At 40.0% G+C, this 27,967-nt stretch overlaps 2 protein-coding genes and 1 non-coding gene across 10 annotated transcripts in view; 2 read left to right on the top strand and 1 right to left on the bottom strand.

Annotated features, from left to right (window-relative positions):
- Window positions 1–133: 133 nt before the first annotated feature.
- On the bottom strand, window positions 134–16,599 carry fam81b (family with sequence similarity 81 member B). 3 transcript variants are annotated; one of them, XM_042488663.2, is made up of 10 exons: window positions 16,465–16,599; window positions 15,616–15,705; window positions 15,372–15,424; window positions 14,598–14,805; window positions 12,770–12,888; window positions 10,831–10,960; window positions 8,201–8,307; window positions 4,484–4,619; window positions 3,193–3,394; window positions 135–1,921 (listed from the first exon to the last, which is right to left on the bottom strand). In XM_042488663.2, the coding sequence occupies exons 3-10, from the start codon at window positions 15,413–15,415 to the stop codon at window positions 1,788–1,790; spliced, it is 1,080 nt and encodes a 359-aa protein (XP_042344597.1). In that variant the 5' UTR covers window positions 15,416–15,424; window positions 15,616–15,705; window positions 16,465–16,599; the 3' UTR covers window positions 135–1,787. The 3 variants fall into 3 exon arrangements, with proteins under 3 accessions (XP_087933040.1, XP_042344597.1, XP_087933039.1); XM_088076913.1 differs by lacking the exon at window positions 16,465–16,599 and having other exon boundaries at window positions 15,616–15,748; XM_088076914.1 differs by lacking the exons at window positions 15,616–15,705; window positions 16,465–16,599 and having other exon boundaries at window positions 134–1,921; window positions 15,372–15,548.
- Window positions 607–679, top strand: trnaf-gaa (transfer RNA phenylalanine (anticodon GAA)). The gene has a single exon. It is a non-coding gene; the product is annotated as a tRNA-Phe (tRNA).
- Window positions 16,600–18,757: 2,158 nt separating the features above from the next.
- The window catches only part of mctp1a (multiple C2 domains, transmembrane 1a), a 162,823-nt gene continuing 153,613 nt past the window's right edge, over window positions 18,758–27,967 (top strand). For 5 of the 6 annotated variants that reach the window (XR_015776463.1, XM_088076899.1, XM_088076897.1 and 2 more), the window contains exon 1: window positions 18,758–19,386. Coding sequence is in view for 5 of the 6 variants with exons in the window: in XM_088076899.1 (XP_087933025.1) it covers window positions 18,853–19,386 (534 nt within the window). In the remaining variant the exon portion in view is untranslated. Of the gene's footprint in view, window positions 19,387–24,823; window positions 25,259–27,967 lie in introns of those variants that run through there. The other variant, XM_088076902.1, reaches the window with a different exon arrangement.

Genomic DNA, 27,967 nt, shown 5'->3' with positions numbered 1-27,967 from the left:
TAGCATTAAATCCTATGGCGAACTTGTTAGCAAACATTTGTTTGTCGCCTTTTCCTCTAGCAGTTATGGAGGAACAACAGCATTCATTCGTGTCCTGCTGCTGTCCAACTGGCAAATGTAAGTCCGATATTCACTCTCTTTTAGCTCTGTTTTTGGTTTCTTTCAACTCCTGAGGGAAATATCTGACTTTTTAGCTGCTAAATGCTGCAATTTGTTTACCAGGTACGTTAGCTAGCAAGCTAATTGGTAGTGTAAGGCTACGGTGAGACACTTTTTCGCTGTATGCTGCTGCGTGCTCAACAAAACGTGTCCGTGTCAGTAGTTGGGGATTATTTGTTATTTGCGACATTGATTAGAGCCACTTAAAGCAACGACTTACATTTCGCGTTAGCTGCGAGTATGGCTCCCGGGAAGGCTGACAAAGTAATGGTAGTCTAATGGTGGATTTGACGTAAAACAAGGTTGAGCGAAAGTCCTGGTTCGTTTACGTTGTTTCGATTTCGCTTAGAACATGTTGCGACCCTCATTGTTTTCTGCTTTTGCAATTTCAAAATATTTTGATACTTTATATTTCTGATTTGATATGAGTGACGCGATTGTAGTGTAGCCGAAATAGCTCAGTTGGGAGAGCGTTAGACTGAAGATCTAAAGGTCCCTGGTTCGATCCCGGGTTTCGGCAGAGGTTTTCCTTTGCCCGAATTTACACTGACGAAAAGTCACTGCTGACAACAAGTAGACAGAATCACGCAATACGTCATATTCAATCATAGTAAACAGCTATTGATCTCCAAATCAGACCTCAGGACAGACAGTATGTAGGTGCTGCCTCATGAAGCAGCGACAAACTGCTTCAAAAGATGGTCATATGGCTGTTAAGCTTATACATAGGTTCTTTGAATGTGTTTAAGTAATGTGCAATGCATCACAATGTGTAATTTTTGTTTACTTATGTATTGAAACATGGGATTTTTGTATGTCTTTAATTTATTCTGTCTCATCCTCATGTGAGTTAGTATGCACAGGACCACACCAGATGCCAGTGAGCATCTTTGTCCGTGTATTGATGTCTCTGACTTACTAATACTACTGCAGAGTGACACTTGTTCCTGTGTGTCAGGTTGTTTAGTCTGGGAAAATTGTAAAACTGACTTGGGATAAATAAAGTTGTCTGAATCTAAATATAGAAATTTATATACAAACTAGAAATAGTCCATTACCACACCAAAACGCCTCTTATGGCTGAAAAAAACATACTAATAATAAGATTCAATATATTCTGCCATTTCCATTCATTTATCTTAATATTATTGACATTAAAAATTGTGACAAACTTTTAATACAATGGTGTTCTCATCTCAAGCTTCTTAAATAGGTCTGACAAGATAATGGCATAAATGACAAATTGTGGCTTAATCTTGTATGCTATAAAGCAGAAAAGAGAAACAGATGGAGTGAGTTAAAGTGAAATGGTAGTCAATTAATCCTCTTGGCTTTTTAAACACAAAATTAACTGTCACTGACTGGTCTGTCTGTTGTCAAGTTGCCTAACATTTAACAAAAGGTATTCTACTGCAGTTGACAAGATAATTTCTGTGATTTTCAAAGAGCGATTAGATTAAATATAGCTATATTCTAAATATCTGTGGGCTTATAGAATAAGATGTGAATAAAGCCAGTGAGGAAGCAGTTGACTCTCTCACTGACTGGCGTGCCCTGAAGTTTGAAAAGAGTTTGATTCAAGCTGCTAGGTGTGACAATAACACAGAGCTCCTCCTCAGCTGATAGTGTCACAAGTCATTGAGCTCTTCCACCTTGCTGCAGATGTGCCGGATATCCTTCTGTAGCTTCTCCTTGTCAAGGCGGGATTTGATGTCACCTATGTGCCTCAGGGACTCAATGGCATCATGCACGGAGAGGAACCCTGTCCAAAAGAGAAGCAGAGAGGATCACCGGACGTAAATGCATGTGAAGTTGCTGGTGATTGAGGTGTTTGTTATAGTTGTACTGAGCTGGGCTTTTGGTCTGGTTGTACAGTGCGTATATAACGTTAGGTTTGTGTGGCTCCAACATTGTGTCATCTGGTGCTGTAGTAACAGCTGCAAAAACATTTCTGTTTAGTTTCATTAATGTGTATTTTCCTCTCTTTAATATTCTACTGTTTTTAATCTCTTTTTTTAAATTGCCTATGATGATCAGTTATCATGACTTCGTTTGGTAGTTACATAATGCCTAAAATGGAAATATTTTTTAATATTGCAGGTACTCTATGCAGTAATATCCAGTGACTGTGAGATGGAGGGATAAACTTTCCTGCACAATGATGGGATATTAAATCTCTCTCCTTCTCTTTCTGACTCCCCGCCTGTCCTGCCACGAATATTTACGACACTCATCAATTATGTATTGCTTTTCTCCCCTCTAATACCATCTCCCTCCATCTTTTCATCTTATACTTAAAATAGTGCGATGGATGGATGGCTCTCCAGCTCTCCAGCTCTGAGAGCTGTGACTTTGTGATGATTCATGGGACAGTTTACTCCTGCTCTTATTTACTGGAGGGAGGCTTTGTCTCTTTTTATATTTGTCTACACTTTAATAAGAGCTCGAGACTGAGAGAGGTTGACAGAAAGTGGGAAAGGTTTGAGATCTTGTGCCAGGTCTCCTGGGAAATGAGCTTCCAGTTGGCACATCAGTGAGATGGGGATTGATGTCAACAGCAGCTTGATGCAGAGCAGAGCTGCTGTGCCTGGATGGTTGTGTATGCCTATGGCTTGTCCAACTGCATGACTTATAAGCTTTGAGGTAGCAACATGAAGCAGCTGTAGCTCACAGCTGTTTAATTTAATCTGGTTAAAAATCTTGCTGTATTTGTATTTTCGCTCATGTTAGCATATTGCTGGTTGTTTGTCACAGAGAGGGAGGCTTGATCATGTCTGTAGAAATAGTTTTTTTTGGCATGAAATTATTCTATATGTTATATTTGACTTTATTTATGAAAAAAAATCGATACATTTCAGACAGTTATGTCAAGGTAAACAGTTAGATATTTGTGAATATTAGCAGAGTAGTCAGGTCACACCAATTTATGAATCATTTTGAGCGGTATTTTTTCCTTTACGTTTAAGGTACATACATGTAGTATGTGTGTGTTTACTCACTAATGACAGCAAGTTAAAGACAGTGATCACCCACCTTTGTGGTATTCCTGTTTGAGCAGCTGCAGCTCCCGATGAAGGCTGCTTTCCACTGAGGTCATTCTTTTACTGAGTTTAGTTTCAGAGCGTTTCAGCTGATCTGCCTGACTGTGGTCGGTCTGATCCCGCTGGGCCTCCGACTGCTCCATACGGACCTCCAGAGCGCGTAGCTGGACAGCTAATCTCGACTCTGCCTCTAACTGAATACAGAAGACACTCACAAATAACCTCAAATGTTAGACTCACAGCACTGCACAGCACTTACATTAACCCCAAATTGTAATGTGAACAGTCAGGAACATCCTTTTAAATTCAGATTTTAAGGCGCTGCTCGTAAGATGTGAGCATTACAAATCACAGCCATATTACAACATACACAGTAACCTTAAGTGTGTAATTATATCACATGTCTCATGGTTAACCATTTGAGACCTGGAGCGACATCACTTTTCTTGTGCTCCTTTTAGATGCCTTTCACAAATATTTAACCCTGTGGACCCTGAGCAAACAGCTGCAATTTCTTTTTCAAAAACATGGGGAAAAGGCAATGAGATACTTGGTCGGAAATGTTCGACGAATTGCAAAAAAATTAGTAGATTTAGAAAACTATTTTTTAAAAAAAGCTAGGGAAAATGTCAAGGGAAACAAGAAAAAAGCAAAGTAAAAACTATATTCATTATTAGCATAATTACAATTTAAAAATTCTATTTCAGAATTAATATACTGTACATTTCTAGACACCGTTTTCCCAGTCATTTCCTTGTTGCTGTTTTTTTTTAAACTTTTTTTAAAAAACTAATTTTCAGGTAATTTTTTTTACTTATCACTAATTTCTTGCTAATTTTTTGAGTCATTTCAATTTTTTTCTTTAATTGTTTATTTTCCTCTTCCTTTGTTTTTGTTTTTTTTTTTTAAAAGAAATCAATATCATTTCCGCAGGTTTCAAAGGGTTAATTTAATAGACTGTCTCATGAACATCCCATATATACAAACCCCTCCCTTTAACTCTGCAGCGTTCTCCCCGTACGTTCCACCTGATTATTTTCAAAGTGAAGTGCTTTTTTTTCTGCTGAGTCACAGCTCAGAGCGTGTGACTGGACTCTGCACATTTGAACACCACATGCAGGAAGTTTATCCTCAAAATGTGATTGTGGAGGCATGAAAAGACCTGGAGGACAGGCAAATGACAGAAAATGTACAGGTATACCATATTCTGAACACGGCCTTGCATGTTGTCATTGTGGACATAATTGCGTAAACTGTTCGGGTCAAACTGACAGCTACAGTACCATTTTGCCGTGCAGTTGTGTGTGGTGCTGCTGGCTGCTTTCTGCATGAGTCTGGGCTAAGCTGTTGAGCTGTTGCTCCGTCCACTTCCTCAGCGAATCTGTGTGCTCCTTGGCTTCCTTCAATTCACCTGACATCCTGCAAAGCCCCCAGGGATAGAGAGCACTGAAGTAGGTTTTACTTTGGAAATGCAGTCACAGATGACGGTTAAAAAGAAACAATATTTTTGCAGACAGAGAAAACACCATTAGTAGATTAGATTATCAGTGTTTTAAAATCCATACAGATGCTTTCCAAATACTCCGGTTTCCAAATACTTGGAAACCGGAGCAAGTTTTGCTGTAAATCTAGACGCATTATAAAGAGCCCCTATTTGGCACTGCTTTGTGCTTGGCAGTAGAAAAAGAGTTTGTCTGTTTCTATAACAAGTGCTTTATTGGCATCTCCTTGTCTTTGCTCTGGGTTTAACATCAGGGATGTAAAAAGAGAATATCAGTCATAAATCAATAATTGATATTCTGTCAGTTTATTTTAAAATCAAGATGGTTTATGTTCAGCTGCTTGAAGCTGTTTGAAAGTCAGTGTTCAGGGTTGTGTTCCCACTGTGGTATTTGGAGGTGAGACTTCCTTAGCAACAGCGCTGCTTTTTTTGGTTTTCTTGATGCCAGCCTCAGCAGGCACAATACTGTTACTTGGTGGTTGGGTGCTGCTGCTATATAGAGACGCACAAACTCACATTTACACAAACAAATAGCTGAATACACATCTGCACACATGCAAACATGAGCATGCTTTGAGATGCACATTTGCAGATTTATTTCAGACTTTGTTTTATGTAAAATATGAGTCAGACTCAAGCCACTAATTTAATGACTTTAGGCTCAACTTGAAAAAAATCAAACTTGCAACCCCGCTTGGACTTTTACTTGACTTGTAACCTCATGTGGACTTAAGCCTTTTGACTTGAAAGGACTTGATACCCTCCCCCAAAGATTAAAAATTATGTTATTCAGAAAGTGTGCCACAAATCAGTTAATTTCACTTCATTTCCTGAATCAAAATATAAATCTTTTATTTTTTTTAGACATATAATATAAAGCATGCAACAACATACAATATCAAGTTAAGGAAAGAATATTCTTGTAAAAAATGTCTTCCAATTTTGGAGAATGAAAGTATTATTTTTGGAATATTAATATTTTTCCATTATGTGATGAGAAAAATACAGCAAGACAGGGCAGAATTAAGAAGAATTAATTCTATAATACTGGTTAAATGTCATATGCTATGATGATAAGTGCAATGTCAGCACTAACTGCCTTTGCTGTATATGACTAAGTTCTATTGCACTTTCTTTTTTAACAAATTTAAAAGTATTGATAATTTTGGCAAATTAATATTTTATCACTTGGTTGCTGAAATGGCATACAATACATTTAGTGAAGAGCGTATTATGACTTGTTAAGGACTTGAAACTCAAAGTTTAGGACTCAAGACTTGTGACTTGGGACTTTAGAGCAAAGACTTAAGACTTACTTTTGACTTGCAAAACAATGACTTGGTCCAATTTCTGCTATTGATATTTGGTCATTAAGATTTTTAAAATTATGCAGAATACTTTGATATGTACAAAAACAACTATTAGGTTAAACGTGTAAAAGGTTGTGAAATGATGCTGCATAAATTCTTAAATATTGATGGTTGATCGTATACCCTCTTGTAGCTCTGAACACTGTGCTTGTTTTTGGGAAGCATGTCCCTCTCGATTTGATATCGGACCAGGTAGCTGTTTCTGTGGCTGTTAGTTGCTCACATTACTCACATAGCTCATACAGTCAACAATGTTAAAATGTCTCAGATGAAAGCTGTAACCTTTGACCCGTTGAGTAAAATATTGTGTGGGCTATACTGTACCATAAGACACAATACACAGTGACTCAGCGGGTTTTTCTGTTTTATATAAAACATATGGGCTTTTCTATTCAATTGACCTTCTGTCCTTGAATCCATCTGATGCACAGGTTCTTCCTAAATGAGAAAATCAATGAGGCAAATGCCAGGACGTTATGTTTGTGTCTGTGTTTGACCACAATACAAATCAGACTCCTGCGACAAATGCATTTACCTCTTCAGGGCTGCTGCACCAGAGACACCTGGTTTTTACCGTCATGCTATGGCTAATCTGGTTGACTGTTGTTATAGGCGAGGCATACACTCGACAGCAGAACAGCTGAATTGGCCTGTTTAGATGATGCTGTTTATCATTTCCCTCGTGTAAGAGGGTCAGTGTGCCTTCATTTAAGTGCTGTCGTGTTCTTGAGCCTGTCCACAAATCACTAAGCACGTTTGATTCCTCTGTCAGTGTTGTTTCGCTGTGAGCAGCAGGGCGGCTGGTCTTTCTAATGAGTGTATTGTTTGTGTAGGATTTTAAAGCTGTGGTCAGATGTCTTGTTCCAGGTTTTGCGGTCCTAAACGCTATAGCTAAGTTGATTATAACAAAAACATTAGTTGTGTGTGGGTGTATCTTTGCTCAAACAGTTTGACTTAATATTTAACAATAAGGCGGGAGGGTGCAACATCGACTGAGGCATCTGTGTGGACTGAAGGTTAAGACGGACTCTCTGGAATTAGCTGTGTTTGCTTCAAAATGACTCGCCATTGCAGCAGACAAGGCAGGTCAAGTTTAGAGGGTGAATAAACAAGGAGTCGCCTGGATGGAAGAAATAATATTGGTGGCTATGTTTTTTGTTTTTTGTCATTATTCCACCTGGCTCAGAAACACAGACAGTGCTGCTTTTCATCTATTTTTATCTATTGTTCTTTTGTTTCTAACATGATCAGTGACCTGGTTTCTGTTACAGATTTACAGCATTACTAAATAGAGCATATTCATCATTCATGTCTCTCTGCTTCTGTTTCCACCATGGTAAAACTATGTGGATTTGTTTTGCATATTTGCTGCCAATTGAGAGTATTTATCAAATGGATTTAAATTGACTTAACCAACAACTTTGTTCTGCCTTCGGCATCAATATTTTTGAAATTACCATGGCTCTGAAATGCCCAGTTGTTTAGAGTTATGACTAACCAGGGGTATTATTTGATAAGCAAAATAGTCACCCATAGATTATTATTAAGTATGTGGGTCTGGGAAGAATGAGAAAGAGAACAAAAAGAATCAGTCATCTGAGGAGCGCTGCTAAATGGAAAATTAGCCAAGACAATGGTCACATTTCCCAGTCACACAGTATACTGAGTACAGAATAATCTTAAAATTAAAGCCAGGAGAAAGCTGGAATTAAAAAATATATAGCAAGCTTATGTTAAATTGAAAGTTATGTTTGCAGAAGGTTCTAAGATTGAGCATTTTTACAGGAACACCAATTATTGTAAAAATCATCTTTGTAGAAACATTGAAATTCTAATGAGACTTTGCAGTAATTACCAGCGGCCTAATTTCTTCCCAAAACACAGATTTGATAATCAGGTAAATCCCTGGAAGCATATGCTCAAGCAGTATGTATGTCTGCATGCATCAGTAGTATATGAAATAAGATGTGTTGCTGAGCAGTATCTGTTGTGAGCAATTTTTCCTGTCTTTTTTCTTCTTACTGCTGTGTTACTGTTAATCTACAAAAGCACCAATAATACATGCCTTAGTAATATGACAAGTAAGCCATGTTTTTGGACTGTGCTTCCTCTTTAATTCACATCTTTACCTGGTCTCTAGTAGTTTAACTTGCGTCTGCAGATCAGACATTGAGCTCCTTTGTCCCTGGAAATGCTCTGTAAATGAAGCCTCCAGCCTCCCCAGGTCACGATGAAGCTGTAAAATGGAAACACACAAACACATGCCATTACATGACACTGGAGCCTCTTGTGGTGTTGGCTCTATGATCTGACCTTTAACCTCTGTGGTTTCTGCTGAGTCGAGCTGATTGAACTGTTGCGCCACTCCTGTGGCCGGTCAGGACTGGAAGTAATGGTGCTGACCCACTTTCTCTGCATTTTCATTATCTTTATGGTGCATGCTTGACCACTGCTCCACAGCTAATGTGCTGCCATCACAATGATTTACCACTAACAGGACTGAGTCCAGGCTGAATCATTGGGAGTGTGTGTTGAGAGGGTAGTTGAGGCCGCTTTGGATTTAGTGATGTGATGGAGAGCATTATAACATATGTGTCCTAATCCAGTGTTTTAGTATTTTTTTTATATTTATCTTAAAAAAAATTTGACCTCAGAGGGCAGTAAAAGTTGTTTATGTGGAGATGTTGACATCCCCTGTTTGAATGAATTTCACATCTCATTTCCTTCTCACAGAGTCTGTGGTTGAGCTTCTGACTTTCTCTGATAAGGCCGGTCTCACAGCAGCAGTAAGCTCTAACTCACCTGCCAAACAGCCAGCCACCCTCTCAAGGATAAACAGCAAATACACCCCTTGCGTACACTGTTAGATTATTATTTCCTTCATGCAAGCAGCACTGAAATAAATGTAATCCCCCTTTAATACCTAAACACATTGACAAAGGAGACCATTATTCCTTAATTTGACACTGTAGTATTTAAATGAATCTCATGCACAAAGCTGTGTGTGAGAGAGCGTGTGTGTGTGTTGAGGCAGAGGTAGGGTAAGGATTAGGTTAGGGTTGTACAATTGTGTGTAACACAGAATAATTTAAAGGTCTAGAGTGTAGGATTTAGTGGTGGAGGTTGCAGAAGTGAAATTTCTCTTTTGTGTCAAGCATTTAGTGGTACTAGGTTGGTGGATGTAAAAACGTGAAGGGCCCTATTTGGCCCCTATTATATTTCATTATTATTATTTTACATTTTTGCCAACAGATGCCTCTAAACCCTACTCAGTGGACCTTTAAGAAATATGAGAACAACATTAAGAGTCATTTTTTCATTTTAAGAGTCATTAAGAGTCAGTATTTCTATATTAATTATTAATATAATCCATATATTAAATTATTAATCATCAAAGCTTGTTTAGGAACTGGCCCCTTGGGCTCCTGTCTTTCTGTAAAAGTGGCCCCTGGGCAAACAAGTTGAGTATCTCTTCTGAGCAGCCATGCAGCTCCATCTATGAGTCTGCCAGCATGCCAACAGGCTCAGAATGATAATGCTAACATGCTGATGTTTAACAGGTACAGTGTGTTCATTATCATAGTTGAGCATAGCACTAATAATAATAGATTTTATTTGTAATCTATTATTATTATTATTATCAGTAGTAGTAGTAGTAGTAGTAGTAGTAGTAGTAGTAGTAGTACTAGTACAGCTGAAGCTGATGGATTATTATTATTTTTTTGCAGGTATTTGTTCATAAGCCAAACTATTGGGCATATTAGAGTTTTAACTTGAGGACAGAGCTAATCTCTCTAAAGTAAAACCAACATTTAAAAGTTCAACCAACATTTAATGGCAATCCATCAAGCATTTGTTTGACATTTCACTCAAAACCACAAATTTCTACCTCATAGAGGCACTAGTGGAAAAATCAGGAGAGTTTTTATGAAATCATCCTTTGGTAACCATAAATGTCTGTAACAAAGTTCATGGTAATCTATAAAGTAGTTTTCAAGACATTTCACTTAAAAACAAAAATATCAATTTGGTGGTGGTGCAAAAGGAAAAGTCAGGGGATAACAAAGGCTGGAGATTAGGTTCATTTTATAAGGACTTTGCATGTTCGAAATGAGGGGGGTTGACACGCAGCAAAGGGCCACAGGCTGGAATTGCACTCTGGCTGCTGCAAGGGCCTCGGTTTATGGGGCGCACACACTAGCAGGTGAGCTAAAGGCCGCCCAGATGAACTGTCTTTTAAATTATTCAGCCAACTCATCTGATGATCAGTTAATCAGTTTGAGTATTTTTTCGAAGAAAAAAGTCAAAATTCTCTTATTTGAGCCTACTAAATGTGAATATTTTCTACTTTCTTTCCTTCTCTATGACAGTTAACTGAATATATTTGGGTTGTAGACAAAACAAGACATTTGAGGATGTCATCTTGGGCTTTATCGATATTTTCCAATATTTTGCGACATTTTATAGACCAACAACAAGTAATCGAATCGTTGAGAAAGAAATCAACAGACTAATTGACACTGAAAATAGTTGTCACTTGCAGTGCCATTAAAGGTTCTCTCTAAGCGTACTTCTACCTAGTTTTGATATCCTGAATGTCACAGAAATAGGAGAATTTTGGTATGTACCAGAGGAATGACTTTAAAGACTTTTCTTTTTGGCACTGGTGTTTAGCTACTTTGTTCATAGTGTAGACTAAAGTGCTGTCGAACATTTCGTCTGCCAAACCCTTTGTCAGCAGTCACGCACCGTCTCTCACCTTGACTTCCAGCTCTTCGAGCCGCACGTCCACGGCCAACCTGAGCTCTGCCACCTCCTGCTGCAGTCTAATCACCCGCTGCTCCCCAGAGCTCACGTCAGCGCTCAGCTTGGTGATGCCAGCATCACACCTGACATATTAGGTGGGGAAGCAGAAAGGGACAGCTGAATGAGAATGGTGGGATGTGAGGGAGTTGAGGAAAGGTGTGAAGACAGGGAGGTGAGCAATGAAGCACAGACTTCAGACTATAGACAAATCTAGATAGATGGAAGAAAATCAGACAGCTGCCCTTATCAGTGCTTCTCAAGGCGAGCTAACGAAAGCCAATAGAAGGCCGTGCTGAATCCAAAGCAGTGATCTGTTATCCTTTGAATGCCGAATGAACACATTTGAATTTTCCATTGGAAACATGCTTGCATCTGTTCAAGGAAACTTTAAAATTAAGAAAGGTCTTAAGTCAGAGTTCAAGGAGCCAGTTCCAGAGTCAGTTCTGTTGGAGTTGATAGGAGGGGCACGGCGCATCACACTATAACCCATCATTTATTTGTTGTTTCAACTTTGACTGAAAATTCTTCCATCATATTAAAAAAAAACACACAGTGTGTGTGATTTGCCGTACTTGCCTCATTGACTTTAATAGAACTGACATCAAAGTCTGGCTCATTGAACACTGACTCATGACCTTTCCTTATTTAATATTTTTTTCTTGTATCTGAGGAAACATGACAACCTATCAAATAAGATGGTTAATAATTTCATCACCAAATACAATCCACAGATTGTAGAAAAAAACACTCACCAGCCTCTTGCATGCAACATCCTGCCTCTAACATATTCTCCACTCAATTTATGTATTAAACATAAACTGGGCTGACCCTTATAATCAACACTGCAACATATCTCTCTTGGTTCCTGTGTTTAATTTAAGATGCCGTCGGCAAGCCAGCAGATTCTCTCTCCCCGTCTCTATCAGGGTTACCGTGTGTGTGCATGTCAATGTAATATTTGTGATAAAATATAATGTAAGCTCCAAAGTCAGCAGCTAATTATGGGAATGCCCAGTGTGAAATAAGGGTTATTTCCCTGTAGAGCGCTACAGCGCTTCCATAAAGGGATTGCAGAATAATGCAGTTTATCAAAAACTGCTAGCCTTCAACTAACTTGATTATTTACGACTAATGCACAAGAGGTCATTAGGCTGAGTAGGTGAGGTTTTTCTGCAGCTTTTATTGGGCCATAAATCAGCTGTTTGTTGAGTAATTGGCAATATTCCCTCTCACCACTGACCTCTTAAACACCACAGAGGAAGTAAGCCTGCTGTGAAATAAGATGTTCACAAAATAACATTCATCTTTGATCTATTGTCTGGTGATAAATTATATCATCTCAGGGGTATTGACCAGTGATTGCAAGGGCTGTTTCAAGTAGCAAAAAATCCTAATGCAATCCTGATGATGACAGCAATCCAATCTGAGCATGTTCCACACAGACTTAATAATAAGCAAGTGCTTATCAGCATCTAGAGCGTGCTCGAACCTAGAAACTCCACACTGTTGAGAACAAAATAATTAATGTGTGCATGCGCGAGTGTCTACGGGAGTGTCAGAGAGGCGATGCCTCGATGGATTGGAAGCTGTGAGACTGTGAAGAGCTACCAGTCAGGATGCAGGCTATACAATTTCACTTCATTAGAGGGAGAGAAAAACAAGTAAAATTTCACAAAGGAAAGTCAATTAGTCACATCACTTATGCAGCAGACCTCGGTCTAAATAATTGCACTATCCATCCAAAAATTACTTTAGTGGAAAGTTTTAATCTGCAAGCACTTGGCACTCATTACATAACTGTTAACATAACTGTTAACATAACTGTTAACGCTCTGAACAGTTTGTACCTTGATGTTTGCAGACATAATTTGACCCCAGCAAAGTGTGCATACCTGGCTACTCTTCCTCTCAGGTCTCCAATGCCAGCCGTGTTCTTCTGGTCCAGGTTTTGGACAGCCATTGTAGTGCCAGAGGTGACGGAGTCGCGTTGGGCGATCTGTCTCTCCAGGGCCTGCTCAGAACAAAGAGAGCATATTTTTATATTTTGTGTGAAAGGAGTTGCCATATTTTATAGTGTGCTAATTCCCTCCCTGCCCCTGATGTTAATGCCTTCAAAGTTTCTATTGTGGGCGAAACTATCATGCGTCCTTTGCTGAGATAGCGTTAAAGTCCTGGGTGTATGATTAGGGAATATAGTGCCCGAAGTAGAATCTGCAACAAAAAGTATATTTTCTTTAGTGCATAAACACCTGAAAATAAGTATCCCTATGTTTTCATTACATCAGAATGAGCTGATTATTTCTACGTAGGGATTGGGGAAGATCATTGATGAGTTACACGACAATGTTTCTACAGTAGCCCAGAATGTACAAACCACAACACTGGCTCTAGATATGGCTTTGTTTTCGCATTTTTTTTTCGCGTCAGCAACCTTAGTAAGTAATCTTTTTGCAATAAGTGCGTTATTCAGTGTTTTTATCAGTTTAAATCACCAGGTCTGTTTTTTTTTTTTTTTTGGAGAGGAAGGGACCACTGCGGATAATTTGGCTCCTGGTAAAAACCTCCTGAACATCTGGATTTAAAGTTAACAAAGAAAAGAAGTGAACTCAGATTAGTAGGTGCTGGGCTAGCAGCCCGCCTCTGATGTATCAAAAAGTGTCAGAGAAACAATAGTTTTTGCCATAAATCGCTTTATTTTTTGTTTTAATTGGTTTAAATCACAGGTTCCATTTGTTTTGGAGAAGAGGACACCTCTGCAGATAATCAGTAAAAACCTCCTGAACAATGAGCTGTGAAGCAATTTTAATTTAATTTTAAATTTCAGCTGGTTGCTATTTTATTTAATCCCTTACTTAATCCCTCTAAATATTACACAGTGCTTCTTTAAAACTGCCAGAAACTTTATCACCACTTTTTTGCATGGAGGATGATTATTGTATAAACAGGCCACGTGCGCAATGTGTCTGTGATAACGCAACATCTAACAAGACGACCGTATGATGTTCCTTTCATTTGATTTTCTAGCATATTCACTCCATGCCTTGGTTTATTCCTTCTTCATGTGCAGAATTAATCGACTCTCAGGGACTCTTGTTTTATTTCAGATCATGACAGCCTCTAATCATGTTAATGGCCCATTTGGTTTGCGCTAATGAGGTAATGTATTTCATTTTTTTGCTCGGTTTTTATAAGGCGGTGATCAAACTGTGGCTCAGCCAACCAAGACTCCAAACATTTTTTTTTGTTTTGTGAGTCATATTTCAACGCACAAACCAGTAATTCCTTTGACTGCTGGTTTTCAGAGATTAGTACGCAACATGACAGTATTTATTTAACCACATACTGTGAACATCATTAGTATTTTTTTTTTTTTGTACAAACAAAAAAAAAAAGTCCATGAGCTGATGTTGACGACGAGTCAGGCAGGCTTTGCTCAGGCGCTGCACCATTCTATCAGGTGTAATCAAATCAGCTGTGAGTTTGCGGGCATGAGTTTGTGTGTCTGGATGTGTGCAGCACATCAAAAGAGATGAGGAGAAGAGAAGAAAAGAGATGAAAGAATGAGCAGGAACATAGGCAGGTAGAGAGAAAGAAAGGGAGTCCACACAGATGGACAATGACTTTATCCACATATTGAGAAGATATTTCTGACAGGGTGCACAGCAACAATACAAGTGTGTCGGTAAATTTCCTTATATGACAACTTCCACATTTGTGTACCTGTATGTTCATGCTGAGCTGCTTGACAATACGTGTGATGGTCATTATGTGATTCTCCAGCAGCTTGCGGGACAGAGTCTCGACCTGGAGGGAGCCCTGGGTGGACTGCAGACCGGCTGCCACCTCCTCTTTGATCCTGAAAGCCTGTTCCAGCAGCACAGCCAGCATCTTCTCCTGACCGCGCAGACTACCCTCCAAGACATCAGGCCTTAATCGGGAAGTAAACAGACAACCAAACTCTGAGTCATTGTAGCTTAGAAGCTCTTTGTTACTGATTTTGGTAATTTGAAGGATATGTGCTGCAAATCACACACATAAACACACAAAATGTTTTTTCCAGCACTGGAGGCATGGGGATACATCCAGGAATAAAAACAGTATAATTCAATGAAGCATTCATCCACCCAGAAGGATAAGGAAGACAGAATGAGATGATGTGCACTGGTTTTCATACCCTCAGGTCATCCTCATACCACAGCTCTCATTGACTTCATGTGCGTGCTGTGTCACCCTGCCTGATGCTACTGTGGATTAAGGATTAATTTGATCAATGTGATTCACGGCGGTGTTAGAAAGGTCACTGGTGGTTCCCAACAGTATTACCACCCCATCAGCGGGGGGGAAATAGAACTTATCTACCTCTCGGACGCACATAGAATTTAGAATTGAATTAGCGGAACTGCAGGAACTAAGGAAGTTGAAAAATATTACAATGCTGTAATAGTTAGATGGTTAAAACTGATAAAAATGCAGTATTTCAATAACAAAAGTCACCTGGTGGTGTTCTGATAGGGCTGTAACTTTGACTCGTGGGACATTCTTCATGTCTACAGAGAAAAACATATATTTTTTTATATTAAGGTTATTATACAGTAGTTTTTACTCTGTTAAAATTAACATAATAAACATGTCATAGTCATAACTGAGCATAAAGAGACCCATTTAATGCAATGTAATATGTTCCCTTTTTTTTCAACAATATATTAAGCAGTATTTACTTCCATTTCAAGATACTCACAGGCCTGTGCTCTTCTTCAGCCGGCTCTTGAGTTCATGTGTTTGTGTTGTCACTTGGTAACTGTGGTCTCCTTGAGTGGGGTGTGCCTGCCTGCCAGTGTGAATTTGTCAACACAGTAATGCGAGAATGATGCATTGTATTCTTGGTGAAGCAGCTTAAAACTCAGCGAACCAGAACAAAGACTGTGAACAATTACTTTTACTTGAACTTTAAGAAATGTTGCTGACTAACTGAGTAGTCTGCAATGTAGCCAAAAAAACCCCCAATAAAACGGAAGACAACTGCACTTTTTTTTACTACTTTTTTTTCACCTTTTTTTTTTAAAGGCAAGTAAAGAGTACAGCTGCCTTTCAGTTTGTTCCTCTAGATATCGTTCTGTGACCTGAATTCTTTTACTTTACAGATACAGAAATCTAAAAGCAGTTTCATTATGCAGTGGTTACTCGAGTCAGTCTCTAATTTCAGTCATATCATTTTTCTTAGAATTATACTGAGCGACAAAGTCATATCTTCTTCCAACATTTGGGTTTCATTTGGTGTCAAATTGTACTTTAAATTTTTTTTTAATGAAAGGTCTGTTGAATTTGTCTATGAAGTTCCTATGGAGTGGCCCTTTCAATGTGGCTAATTACAATTTACAAATGCAGTGTATTATCATCTGATTACAATTCAAACTAAGCTTTGTGTTAATATGTTTAATTTACATTCAAATCACTAAGAAACTATAACAAACCAAAACTTTTTCCCCCCAAAGAAAAGTCAAATATGTTCTGTCCTGGCCTCTAGTAGCCATAGAAACAAAAAAAAACAAAACCCCAAACCCTCAAGTTGAGTCAAGCTTTACATTACTTCATTATAACTGCCATTGACGAGCATCGAGAGGTCGCACCAGGCATCTCCAATTCCTGTGGCAGAAGCAGGCAGGGGCTGAAAAACAGAATCTGTGATTATTTGAAGTTGGCACAGGCAGTAAGGAGAATATTGGCCACATCACTGAAAGCATCCGCTCAGTATCCCTTCCCTATGCGGTTTCATGGCACACAATATAACTAGCTATCCATTTAATATTAAGCTTTTCTCTGACTGAATGAGTTATTAGAGGCATGACTCAACACTGTGAAAATGGCCTTATCATGTTTAATTTAACCAAGACCTGACCTACATTATCATACAGCGTTATTCAAGTTGTTCCAGTGGGCCACTGAATTACATGCAATTGTAGTCTGTGGACATGATTCTGGGTTTTTAAGTGTCTGTTTGCAGGTGTTTGCCTTCAGAGCCACACAAACACACAGACACAGTGGATGGGTCTCTTAGCAGAAGGACCAGGATCATTAAGAGGAAAGGCTTGCTTGCTGCAGACTCATCAGTTATCCAGAAAAGCCGATGGTAGCTGAAAGGAATTGTTTGGCTCACATGCTCACATCTCCATCCACTTAACAGAGAGAGGGGTTCAGGGCAGTCCACTGTGTTGCTGCCAGTGCCCTCCTGGTTGTAATTAAAGTGTTTTATTTTGTATGGAGGATGCAATATCAACCAAAGTGATCCCACACTACAACAGAACTCATTATTGGATTCTCATCCAGTGTTAAATTCACATCCTGATTACACATAGACCAACCCAGTAACCAGAATAAATGTTGGCATTGTAAATTTTATGTTGCATTTGTGTGTTTCACATGTAGCAAATTATTTTGAATCATAATGTTTCCTCATGTCTGTCCTTAATCTGAACTAAGTCACTTTAAAAACATTATGATATGTATAAAATGTACAGGTGTATCTGTGGTCAGTAGAAATACACAATGCCAACATTTTCTTCTGGCTGCATAGACATGTCTAAATGTTAGGGGGAAAAGTGAAGATTGGAGAAGTTATATGAAGTATTCTCCTGCAGAGGTCAATGCTGCCATAAATCATCACACAACATTGAAGGCTCATTATCATTTTCTCATTGTTAGAGGGTCGAGGCCAGGAGCTGGCAACAGAAGGCTTTGTCAGTGCCACTCACACTTTCATCATCACTCTGACAAGTGATACCAAGGTCACATCGTGTCTCATATGAACAAATGTTCATGCAAGCAGCATATAAGTCCTTGGACTCTTAGTTCCTGCCTACGTAGTGGGATGAAGTTCATCGAGTTAAAACATTCCCCTAAGAAGTACATTTCCATCTGCCCTGTTTGCACATAAAAGGTCATTTTCTGACCTCTTTCATGTGGTTACATGTGTGCTATAGAGAGATGGATAGAGGTATTCATTCTTGTAATTATTGTCTGTGTGCTTGTTTACGTGATAGTGTTGACCAGGGGCAGGGGACGGAGGGACGGAACAGGCCAGCACTGAAACAAGGGCCGGAGGGGGAGATGTAATGAGTTATTATATGCACCGCAGCAGCACAGCATCTAAAAAGAGAAGAGGCTGTTCAGCGCTGCATGCTCACTGCTGCATGTGGGTGATAACATTCGCTGAAGCCTAACCTATTTGACAGGGAGAACATATCCAGACATGGCTACAGTGCGAGAACATCTACATGACACAACAGAGAAAAGTCTTTAAATTCTCTATGGTTTCTGACTCTGGATTGTGCCAAGGTCACTGCTGTGAAGGAGTGAATCTCAAGGCTGAAAATCACCAGGCACAAACTACAAAGAGATACACTCAGATGGGGGTGACAGAGGATCCACAGTTGAATTATAAACATCACCACGAGGCATTGTGGGGTTGCGTTATGCAATCACCAGCATACAGATTATCCAGTCAAGTGACATGGTTGGCCAGAGGGAGGCGCGGTGCAGCCTCCGTCCTTCATTTGAATATAACAATTAATGGGGAAGTTTGCCTAAACCCTTGTAAAGCACAGTGGACAGAGCAGACCGTCAACAACCAAAGCTGAGCATGACCAAGCATTTTTATGTACTCTTGGAGAAGTCACTGCATGTGCTCCAACTTCATCACTGAGCTGAGACAAATCTTCAATACAGGAGTTAATATTGCTTGCCATCTAAAAAGGTCGCTGCACAGTGTGTCACACAAGATTTACAGCGCTGCCTGCATAGGCATTCTACAAGGTTCGTTGGGAGACTAACACCCCCTCCAGCACCACACTGTGCGTATCCTACTTGGCGCTCTGAACCTGATCATCAGTGGAAGTGCTCCCGAGCTGCAGCAGCCCAACTGTGACATCCTTCCACTATTCAGAGTGCGCTCAGGCTGGCTGGCTGCTGCACAGGCACCATGGAGCAGAAATCACCTAAGGACGAGAGCACCGCCAAAGGACAAGAGTCTCTGTCCTACCAGCGCAGGATGTGGAAGAATTTCCAGGAGAAAACCAAGCCTTGGCTCAGTCCTAAACTGGGATCGGAGCGTCGGGCAACCGGGGGCGCGGAGGGCAGCAAAAAGGAATCGGGGTTATGGATGTTCAAGAGGAAAAAGAAACAGTTGGACCGGGTGTTTTCGTCGTCTCAGCCGAATCTGTGCTGCTCTCCGCCGGCGCCTTTTGAAGGAGATAAGAAGTCCCATGGAAGCGACGCGGTCCCCGGCACCAGCAGCGGCGGGCAGCCCCTACATCACCTTGGCGCAGCTTCTGGAGCTACGGGCAGCAAACCCGAGCTGACGGCGCACGGCAGCCCCAAACTGCCCGTATCCCAGCTCATCATGTACCAGCAGAAGAGCTCCTCTCTCGGCTCGGCGTGTTTCGAGAAACTGGTGGTGGACCCGGCCGCGAGGGTGGGAGAGGAGGAGCAGCTGCGTAAAAACGCAAGTGATTCTGTGAGTAAAGACGCATGTGGTAAAACACGCATCTATCAGTTATCCTAATGCTATTTGCAAAAAAAATTTTTTAAAAATTGAAAGGCTGCAATTTTCCTGTAAAATAAATGAAGGAGACACGTTTCCTGATGGTGCTGCGACGTGCTCACTGCTTGCATCATGTGATGCGCTCGTCGATTTGACACTCCACTGCTTTCTGTACTATGTCCTGTAGCTTGAAGGGCTGTATGGGCCATATGACTAGAGCCAGTGCCAGTGTGTGTGATCTTCACCAACAACAAGCTTACATCAGCTGCTTGTTCTGTTATCATTTCTGAATCACAGTCACCCCATGCTACACATCCTGCCCGTGTTTAAGCTTATTTTAATAATGAACTCCCTGATAGGATTTCTGCTCAGGCTACATGCTCTGATGTTAGCCTCCTTTTGCTGGCTCACATCCTTTATTTCCAGTATAGGGATTGTCTCCTAGCTTCAGAGGCCATCTGTCACAGTGTCCTTGCCAGTAGACAGGGGGGCTGCAACGGGCCCGTGCTCAACGCTCCATCATGTGTTTTCTTTTCATGAGAGGTGGCCAGTTTGGAAATGGTTATCAGGCACACCATTGGCAGTGTTGGAGATTGATGGAAGGTGTATTCCCACACAACTCAACATGCTGAGTCAGGATGCCCGAGGAGAAACAGGATCTAAGGGATATGTCAGCGAGAGTTGTGAAGTTTACATTTACAAAAATGACATGCAGTCCCTAAAGGTCTTAAAAAACTTTTTCTAATACCATGTGGAAATTGCTGTTTGAGTAATCATTAGGTACGCTTCTGTGTCACATCTTGTCGCCTTTGTCTCTGCCAAAAAGAACATGAACACACCGCAAAGGCTACAACCGAAGGCCAACCTGCACATACGTTCTGGCCTGCATGAAAGTAAATACCCCCGCACACTAGCAGGCGGTAGTAGTCTGTAATCAGCATTCAAAAAGGGGGACCAAAAGACTTTTTTGATGCTAGTCAACCAGTTAGCACATTAACAACACAATCCAAAATTGAATGAACAAGATATTTATCATGCATGAGTGAACAGTACCACACCATCAGGAAATGTTTTGGCTAATGACCTCAATGGCTAAAGAAAAACAATTTTACTTACATAATAAGTTATGTTGTTGTTTTTTTTTTTTTTTTTACCTTACTCCCTCTTGACTTTAGCTCTTTGTTTACTTTCCTGACATCTGTTTCATTTCTCCTGTGCTGAACTGAACAGCCAATAAGCCTGATTTCATTCACTGATGGGCTCATCTGTTGCCAATTCATGCTGAATCGGGGGAAAAAAAGCTGACTAGCGCCGACAAGGGCCAACTTTGCAGGACACAAAGCTGTGACTAGAGCAACAAATACTCACTGACAGCCCAACATTGACCGATGTCCAGCCTTCTTCTTGGTGTGTCAGGGCCTTTGCATGCTGTTCATTTAAGGACATTAGACTAGCATCCTAATAGTATTCCAATTCCATAGTCCTGTCACGTCATTTCAGACGAGCTGTTCTGATATATAACTGGACTGTCGATAGAAACAATATTGCAGATACAGTATGTGTGCCCGTAAGTGCATTCAGTTTCAGAGGCAGCAGTTATTGTAAAGCTTTTCATCTCACCACTCTCGAAGTGTTCCAGACCTGCTTTTATAAGCATCATCCAGATCGCTGTCTAAAAGTGATTTAGCATATGAGCACACTTCTCCCGCCCGCTGAAGTTAGGGCCAAAGATCTCTCATCCATTAAGTCTCTGTGAAAGTGCAATGCACTCAGCTGAAGAGGTAAAAGAAAGCAACTATTAATGACTTCAATGAAACTGATCTTGCAGCTTCATCTCAGCACTTACATCAGTCAGTTACATAATACACGGGGACCTCACTTTGCCAAATAAAGTCTTAGCATTCAGCGTGAGCCATATCCTGCTGTTGTTGCCACATTTATCCAAGCTCCTGTTCTTCTTTTGTTTGTTTCACATACACGAAAAGAGGAGAGCAGTGGTAAAACTAGTTAAGTGACACAATTATACTCTTAAGTCATGCACTGATACTCCTTTGTTGTTACCTTGACTGTATGCATGTGCAGTCATAGATGTACAATATCATCTTAGACTATTACATAATGAGGTTAGAGGAGGAAAGAATGAAAAAAGATGGCATGATATGATGGATGATGAGAGGAAATCAAGGTGATGGAGGCAGATCAGACAGGGTTAGAGGTAATGAGAGAAGATGAGGGGATGAGATCAGGTCAAGTGAGATAAGATGAGAGATGATGATGTGGTTTGTGATAAAAAGAGATCAAGATGAGAGGAAAAGATGTGAAGAGAGAGATTAGAACAGATGAGATTAGACATGCCTTACTATAATACCTGAGGTGAAATCAAGTATTATATGGAGAAAAAAGGTGGTGGAATAAACACTCAACATCACATCACACAAGCAGATAATCTAACTAAAAATGTCTATGGCTGATGCATGTGTATTCTGTGCATGCAAATTGATTGGATTTATTTGCATGTTCATTATGGATGATGCACTTTCGTGCTGCCTGAACGCTTTTCTAACCCAACAAGGATTATAACTCAAAGTCAAACACTTCTACAGTCATCCAAAAATACAGCATTAGATAGGTGTATACAACTTTTCATTGCTAAAATGGCAGCATAAAGCTGCAAGCCACAATTTCATAAATTGAATAAGAATATATGGAACATAATAAGCAAATACATTGTCACAGTTTGATTTAGAAAGTGAGTTGTTGAGGGGATTAATGCCAAGTTTTCAAAGTCATTTTATTATTGAATTAAATGGAGGAAAAGCAAGAAAAACATTTAACTTTCGCTTGCAATTCATGGTGGTTCCATTTGTTTTAAGTGTGTGCGTGCATGTGCGCACGTGTGTGTGTGTATGTGTGTGCATGTGCGCTTCTGTTTGTGTGCGTGTATTTCTGTATGTGTATAATGAATACAGTAAAACATAAAAAAGCACTGGCTGAAATAGAAAATGGTAAGAGTTGTCTTACTGACATTGAGTTCAGTTTCCTTTGCACACTCATTTCTCTTGTGTCAATGATTTCTGAATCTTGAGGCAATAAAAAAGTATACAGTGTGTCCTGATAAAGGTTAAGTTGTGTTTGAGAGGGGTCAGTATCGATGCTGTCGGCTGAGGCTTCTCCTCACGTGCTCCCTGTCCTGACAGAGGGGACTAGTCATATAGGGAAATGGCAGCTGGCAGGAGCAGTCCTTGTAACAGTGGAGCCGGATCAGACTCTTGCGGAAAGTGCTCCGCTGTTTGACAAGGAAGCTGTTAAGAGGATGCGGGGTGTTTTCCCTTATGTGTAACAGTTCGTGCAGCATCCTCTTTGCCACCACCACCTCTGAGAGCTCCGATGTGGTTCACACAACAGAGGCCACCGCCCCATTACATTGCAGCAAAGAAAGTTTTGCTTGTAACAAGAGGTGAAAGATCTGCAACACCTTGTTGCACACATTAACAGACATGCGTTTCCTCTAGAAGTGGAGTCTGCTCTGTCATTTCCTGTAAAACACCTCTGTTACATTTTCAGTTCAGTCCGAGATACTTGTATTCGTCCACCAGCTTCTTCTCCTCTCGAGGTTCAAGTATGACTATCTCCTTGCTTTTGGTCACGTTCAGGAGTAGGTGGTTCCCTCTGCACCACTCAGTGAAGCTGTCCACCGCGTCCCTGTATTCTGATTACTTTCCACCTCTAATACACCAAACAACTGCAGAGTCATCCGAGAAGTTCTGCAGATGGGAGGACTCTGAGTTGTATTGAAAGTCTGAGATGTCAAACCTGAACAGAAGCGGTAACAGGATGGCCCCCTACAATGCCACTGTGCTGCTGATCACCGTGTCAGACATGAATTTTTCACAGCTGCACAGACTGCAGTCTGTCTGTTACAGTAGGTAGTCAGTAATCCAGGACATGGCAGAGGTGTCCACCTGCGTCTCATGAAGCTTCTCACTCAGCAGCTGAGCTGCTGGATCATGGTCTCCCTATTTTGTCTCACTAATTGTACATTCCACATATTGTAGAAATTACCTTTTGGTGTCTTCTTACATTTTAGGTTGGATTTTATTGGATCTGCAGAGGTTTCACTAAGTCTTTCACACATGAATACACTCTTAATCAAAGTGGTTCATCATTATCACCTAATTCAACGCTGGTGTCACATCTGTGTGTATACTAAATGTATGCAATACATTATGGATCAGGTTGTGTATACTAAATGTATGCAATACATTTTGGATCAGGTTGTTTCTGGTGCTTGTGTCAGTTGAGCAAGGCTAAACCTTTTTGATTTTACACTCTTTTGTCTCTCTCTGGTGTGGTTATTTTCTATCTGTAGTCTCAGGCAGAGCTGCCTTTCATTACCCGTCTGACCTGCTAGAAGCCCTCTGTTAAGTATATACTGTCCTAATATAATATTGACTGAGGGCAGATTTATTTTTTTATGTAGATGCTTTACTTGGCCTTGATCTTGCAACAGGAAAAAAAGGCAAAGAAACTCCACATTGGAGTGTCCTCTGGCTGTTTTTCTTCCTTTAGGCTATTTTGGCCTCATTAACCAAACATTGTTACTTTATCAGCCTGTAGAGCAAACCATCCTCAGTTTTACTCTGAGAAAAAAAGCCCTGTTTTTCCTGACTTAACTTATTTTTATGTAATTAATTCATAAAAATGAGAGCAGAGTTGTATTTTTCCATGAAAACTTTTAATTCAGAAATCTGAGATAATAATCTTGTTAAGTCAGTAAAACAGGGCAAATATTTTTTTTTTTGTTTAAATGAGAACTTAAAAAAAACCCCAAAAACAACAGATACAGGGGAGCCCATTTGCTCACCTGGTAGAGCTGGCGCCCCATGAACAGAGGTTGTGTCCTCGCTGCAGCAGCCGCAGGTTTGACTCCAGCCTGTGGCCCTTCGCTGCATGTCACCCTCTGTCTCTGCCCCTTTCTCCCTTAAGCTATCCTGTCACAATAAAGGCATAATGTTGAGAAAAAACCCCAGGATTTAGAGATAATTTTGTTAATTCAGAAAAACAATTAAAAATATTAATGCAATAAAACACTGTCCTCTGAGTTTTGAGATGATGGATAATCTTTTTGTCCTCCTCAGAGAAGGCATTATGCTATTGTAAAAGAGTAATCAAGACCATTCAATCTTCACAATATAAACAAATAAATAAACAAAGTCTCTTTAAAAACACAAATTAGTGCTTGTTTGGCTAAACAATAAATGAAACTCGAAATGGAGCTGAATGTCAGAGTTTGAATAGAAATGTTGTCCACAGTACACCATCATTTTTGTGACCGGAAGTCACGTAAGGTAGAGACAAAGTGCGCACCTGATTTAATTAGCATAATCAGCGAACAGCTGCGTCTCCTGATCCTGGTCTAAACTACCTGTACTGAGGTCAGATGTTAACATAACCCGAAGAAAATATGCGAGTCTATAAAGTGAGGAGTTTAGAGGTGAATTAAGCTTCATTACACTTTCGTGGCAAACAATTACCGGCTAATTATTAGCATAACCTTACCAAGGACGGCCTTTATTGTTTGACCCTGTTACCTTCCGCTGCTAGCATGTCTCGACCAAACCTGGTCTCAGCCTTACCCTGCAAGGACGGAGCTTGTAAGGGCCGGCTCTGGGGTAGACAGTGGAGGAATTTGCTGCTTTTTGTGCTCCTCTTTGTCATGTGAAGACGTGTTTCCCTCATTTTTTGGACCAAAACACCGAGGAGCCATGATTAATACGGGGGAGGCCTGCTTAGCAGCTGCACTTTGGAAGAGGCCTTACAAGATTCACACGGACATTATTTAATGGTGAGTAGAGCTTTGGCATTGTTTTACACGCCTAAAATTAGCACTTGCTTTTGTTGTGCTTATACAATAACGTGTACACTCATCTTCATCAGTCTGCTTTCCTGGGTTTTGCAACTTGAAATGTCACTGTTTACGGTATTGAAAAGTGGATGCAGCCTAATGTGAGACATGGCAGCATCTTTAACCGGGCAAGTGGGGTACTAAAGCCGAGCTCTGCCTCCCTGTCTTACTGTCTGTTGTCCGTTTAGTTGTGTCTTTTCTCCGTGTTTACAGAAACACATCATGACTTAGTGTCCGAGCGCTTGTACTTTTGATATAAATATGCAATATGCTCATCTTATAGCATATTTTCCACATCTCTTAACCCTTTGAAACCTTGAGAGACATCACTCTTTTGTGCTATTTTGAGACGCCTTAACAAAGCGAAATCTCAACAAATTGAGGTTTTTTTGTAGCTTTTTGGTAGCTTTGAAAAAATATTATTTTTTTTAAAAAGAGGAAAAAAACTATAGTTAAATTATTGCTATATATTTTAAAATTTACATAATTATAATGATTTTAAGCACCCTTTCAGGTCATTCCCTTATTTGTTTTTATTTTTTCTATTGTTTATTTTTTCAATTAGTGTTTTTCTTTTTTTTTCTTGATGAATTTTAGATATTTTTTGTACCTTTTTCCTTTTTTTGTTGCTATTTTTTGTGTCATTTCTTCTTCAGTTTCCAATTGCCCTTTCCCATGTTTTTGAAAGAAATGAAGCCAGTCTTCTCAGGTTTAAAGGGTTAATGAAAGAAACATACTTCAGCTAAACAAAGCATGCGAAACAAATCTCAGTCTCTAAATTTTGTGCTGTTAGTTATGGGTAGGCTAAAGCTTGTTTCCAGTTCTCAGTCATGCCCTCCTCCTTCCTTCCTTCCTTCTGCTCAGCTCATATGGATTCCTTTAAATATTTAACACTTATGAGCCAGGGAAATAGGTTTTTGTGTCACAGAGACTATACACTCAGCCTAATGCTAAATATATCAGATGTAAAAGATGTCTTATGGGTATTTCATTCATGGAAAATGTCTCACGGACAGGGTGGATGGTAATGATAGAGAATAGAGATAATGTATCTATTTTTGTAGAAGAACATGGCCTGGACAAGGCATCTGCATCTGATTAAGTATTGGTTTTCAAGGCATATATTTAATCATTGTAGAATCATGATTTGTATATCTTTAAAAAGATTCTTAACAAGGTTTATAAATTGTGTGAAGAAGTGGGTCATGTAATCCATAAACCACTGGTCATAGCTTTTTGATAGGTCCAGCTGCTAAAGCTCTGCCAGGTCTCTGGATGTTTTCCGACTAAAATCAAAGTAACCCTATAAAATTTCAGCTGTCAAGGCCACACATTTGATCCAATTGATTAAACACTTTGCTTTTACTGAAAGGATATCACACCCATAATATACAGTTTACTGATCTAAGTACATGTTGCATACCAGACACCGTAACCTTGAGACGATTTTAATTGTTGGCCTCTTTTGGTAATGCACTTCCTGTGAAATGAGCCATGTTTTGATGTCCTGTAGGATTAAGCCTCTCACTCGTGGCTGTTGATTTGTTACGAGCACAGCATCACGGCCACTTGGAAACAGCCTGTGGCCTCGTTCTGGAAGTCTCCTGATGGCAGCTTAAATTAGGATTCATTACAGCCTAGGGGACCGTCGTTTGTAACATGCACTGACAAGCACATGATTGATGCTGACCTCGAAGCTGTCTGGGCATTGCGAAATAGGAAAAAAACAACATTCTCACACTGGTGAAAGTATGACTGACACCATTTGAGGATGTTGATGGGTTTTTGCTCTCACTAAGTGATTAAGTGTCTTGTAGTGCCTGTTGTCTGCCTCCCACGCATCCGAATATTCCTGTTTGTCTGCCATTGAAATCTGTGAATGACCTGTGATGGAGGATTTGAGTGGTTTCACCTGTAGATAAGTGCTATTGTGAGCAGAAAATTATGATTTAATTTTAGTTTAAGGAGGTGGCATGGTGGCTCAGTTGTTGGCAGTGTTTCCAACAAGCCTGGAAGCTGAGATTTCAATCCCTTTGCTTTAGTTTTGTCAGTGCTCACAACAGCTGCAAGCTTTTGCAAATGTGCATCAGAAAGGTACGTGCGCGTATGAACGTGAGTGAGCGTTAGCCGTCAGCTGTGCTATGACAGAGTGACCTGACAGCACAGTATCTCCTTGCTTTCTGCTTTTTTACCTGAAAAAAAGACTGAATAACATAGCCTTGCTTCAGTTTTGAGCAATTAAATAATTTTTTGTGCCTCTTGACATTTTAATTTCTTATCAGATTCTTTCCATATTTTTCTTTTTAAATGTTTGTCTTTTCATTCTTCCAAATTACTGCAGGAGCTTGAGTTGGCTACTGCTTCGTTCAAACGCTCTTCCTCAGCACTTTGTTTAACCACACAACTGTAATGCATTAAACAAATTCATGGACATTAATCAAGAGTTATGACTGCTAGAGTTGAGAGTCTAAGAAAGATAAGCAAAGGAAATGAAAGAAACCGGCGGTTTTAAAAAAAAGATACATCAGACATCAGAAACTTCAAAACTATGGGAGCATTTGACTTCAAACGCTGGTTTACTGCTCCAGTAGCGACTGCTGGCAGTTTTTGAAATTATAATCTTATTATCTGAAATTCTGATAGCAAACA

This window comes from Plectropomus leopardus, chromosome 4 (genome assembly GCF_026936395.1).
Source record: "Plectropomus leopardus strain MGB_pleo_1.0 chromosome 4, ASM2693639v1, whole genome shotgun sequence".
Lineage (NCBI taxonomy): Eukaryota > Metazoa > Chordata > Actinopteri > Perciformes > Serranidae > Plectropomus > Plectropomus leopardus.
This window is presented reverse-complemented; position numbering and strand designations above follow the sequence as displayed.

What these genes read in the sequence shown, in the direction of transcription:
- fam81b (XM_042488663.2), bottom strand. Translation starts at nt 15,415, where the DNA reads ATGTCCCACGAGTCAAAGTTACAGCCCTATCAGAACACCACCAG. An exon ending in CTGAGAGGAAGAGTAGCCAG is followed by an intron (nt 10,961 to 12,769) that starts GTATGCACACTT and finishes CTAATATGTCAG; the next exon opens with GTGTGATGCTGGCATCACCA. An exon ending in TCGAAGAGCTGGAAGTCAAG is followed by an intron (nt 8,308 to 10,830) that starts GTGAGAGACGGT and finishes TCCATTTTACAG; the next exon opens with CTTCATCGTGACCTGGGGAG.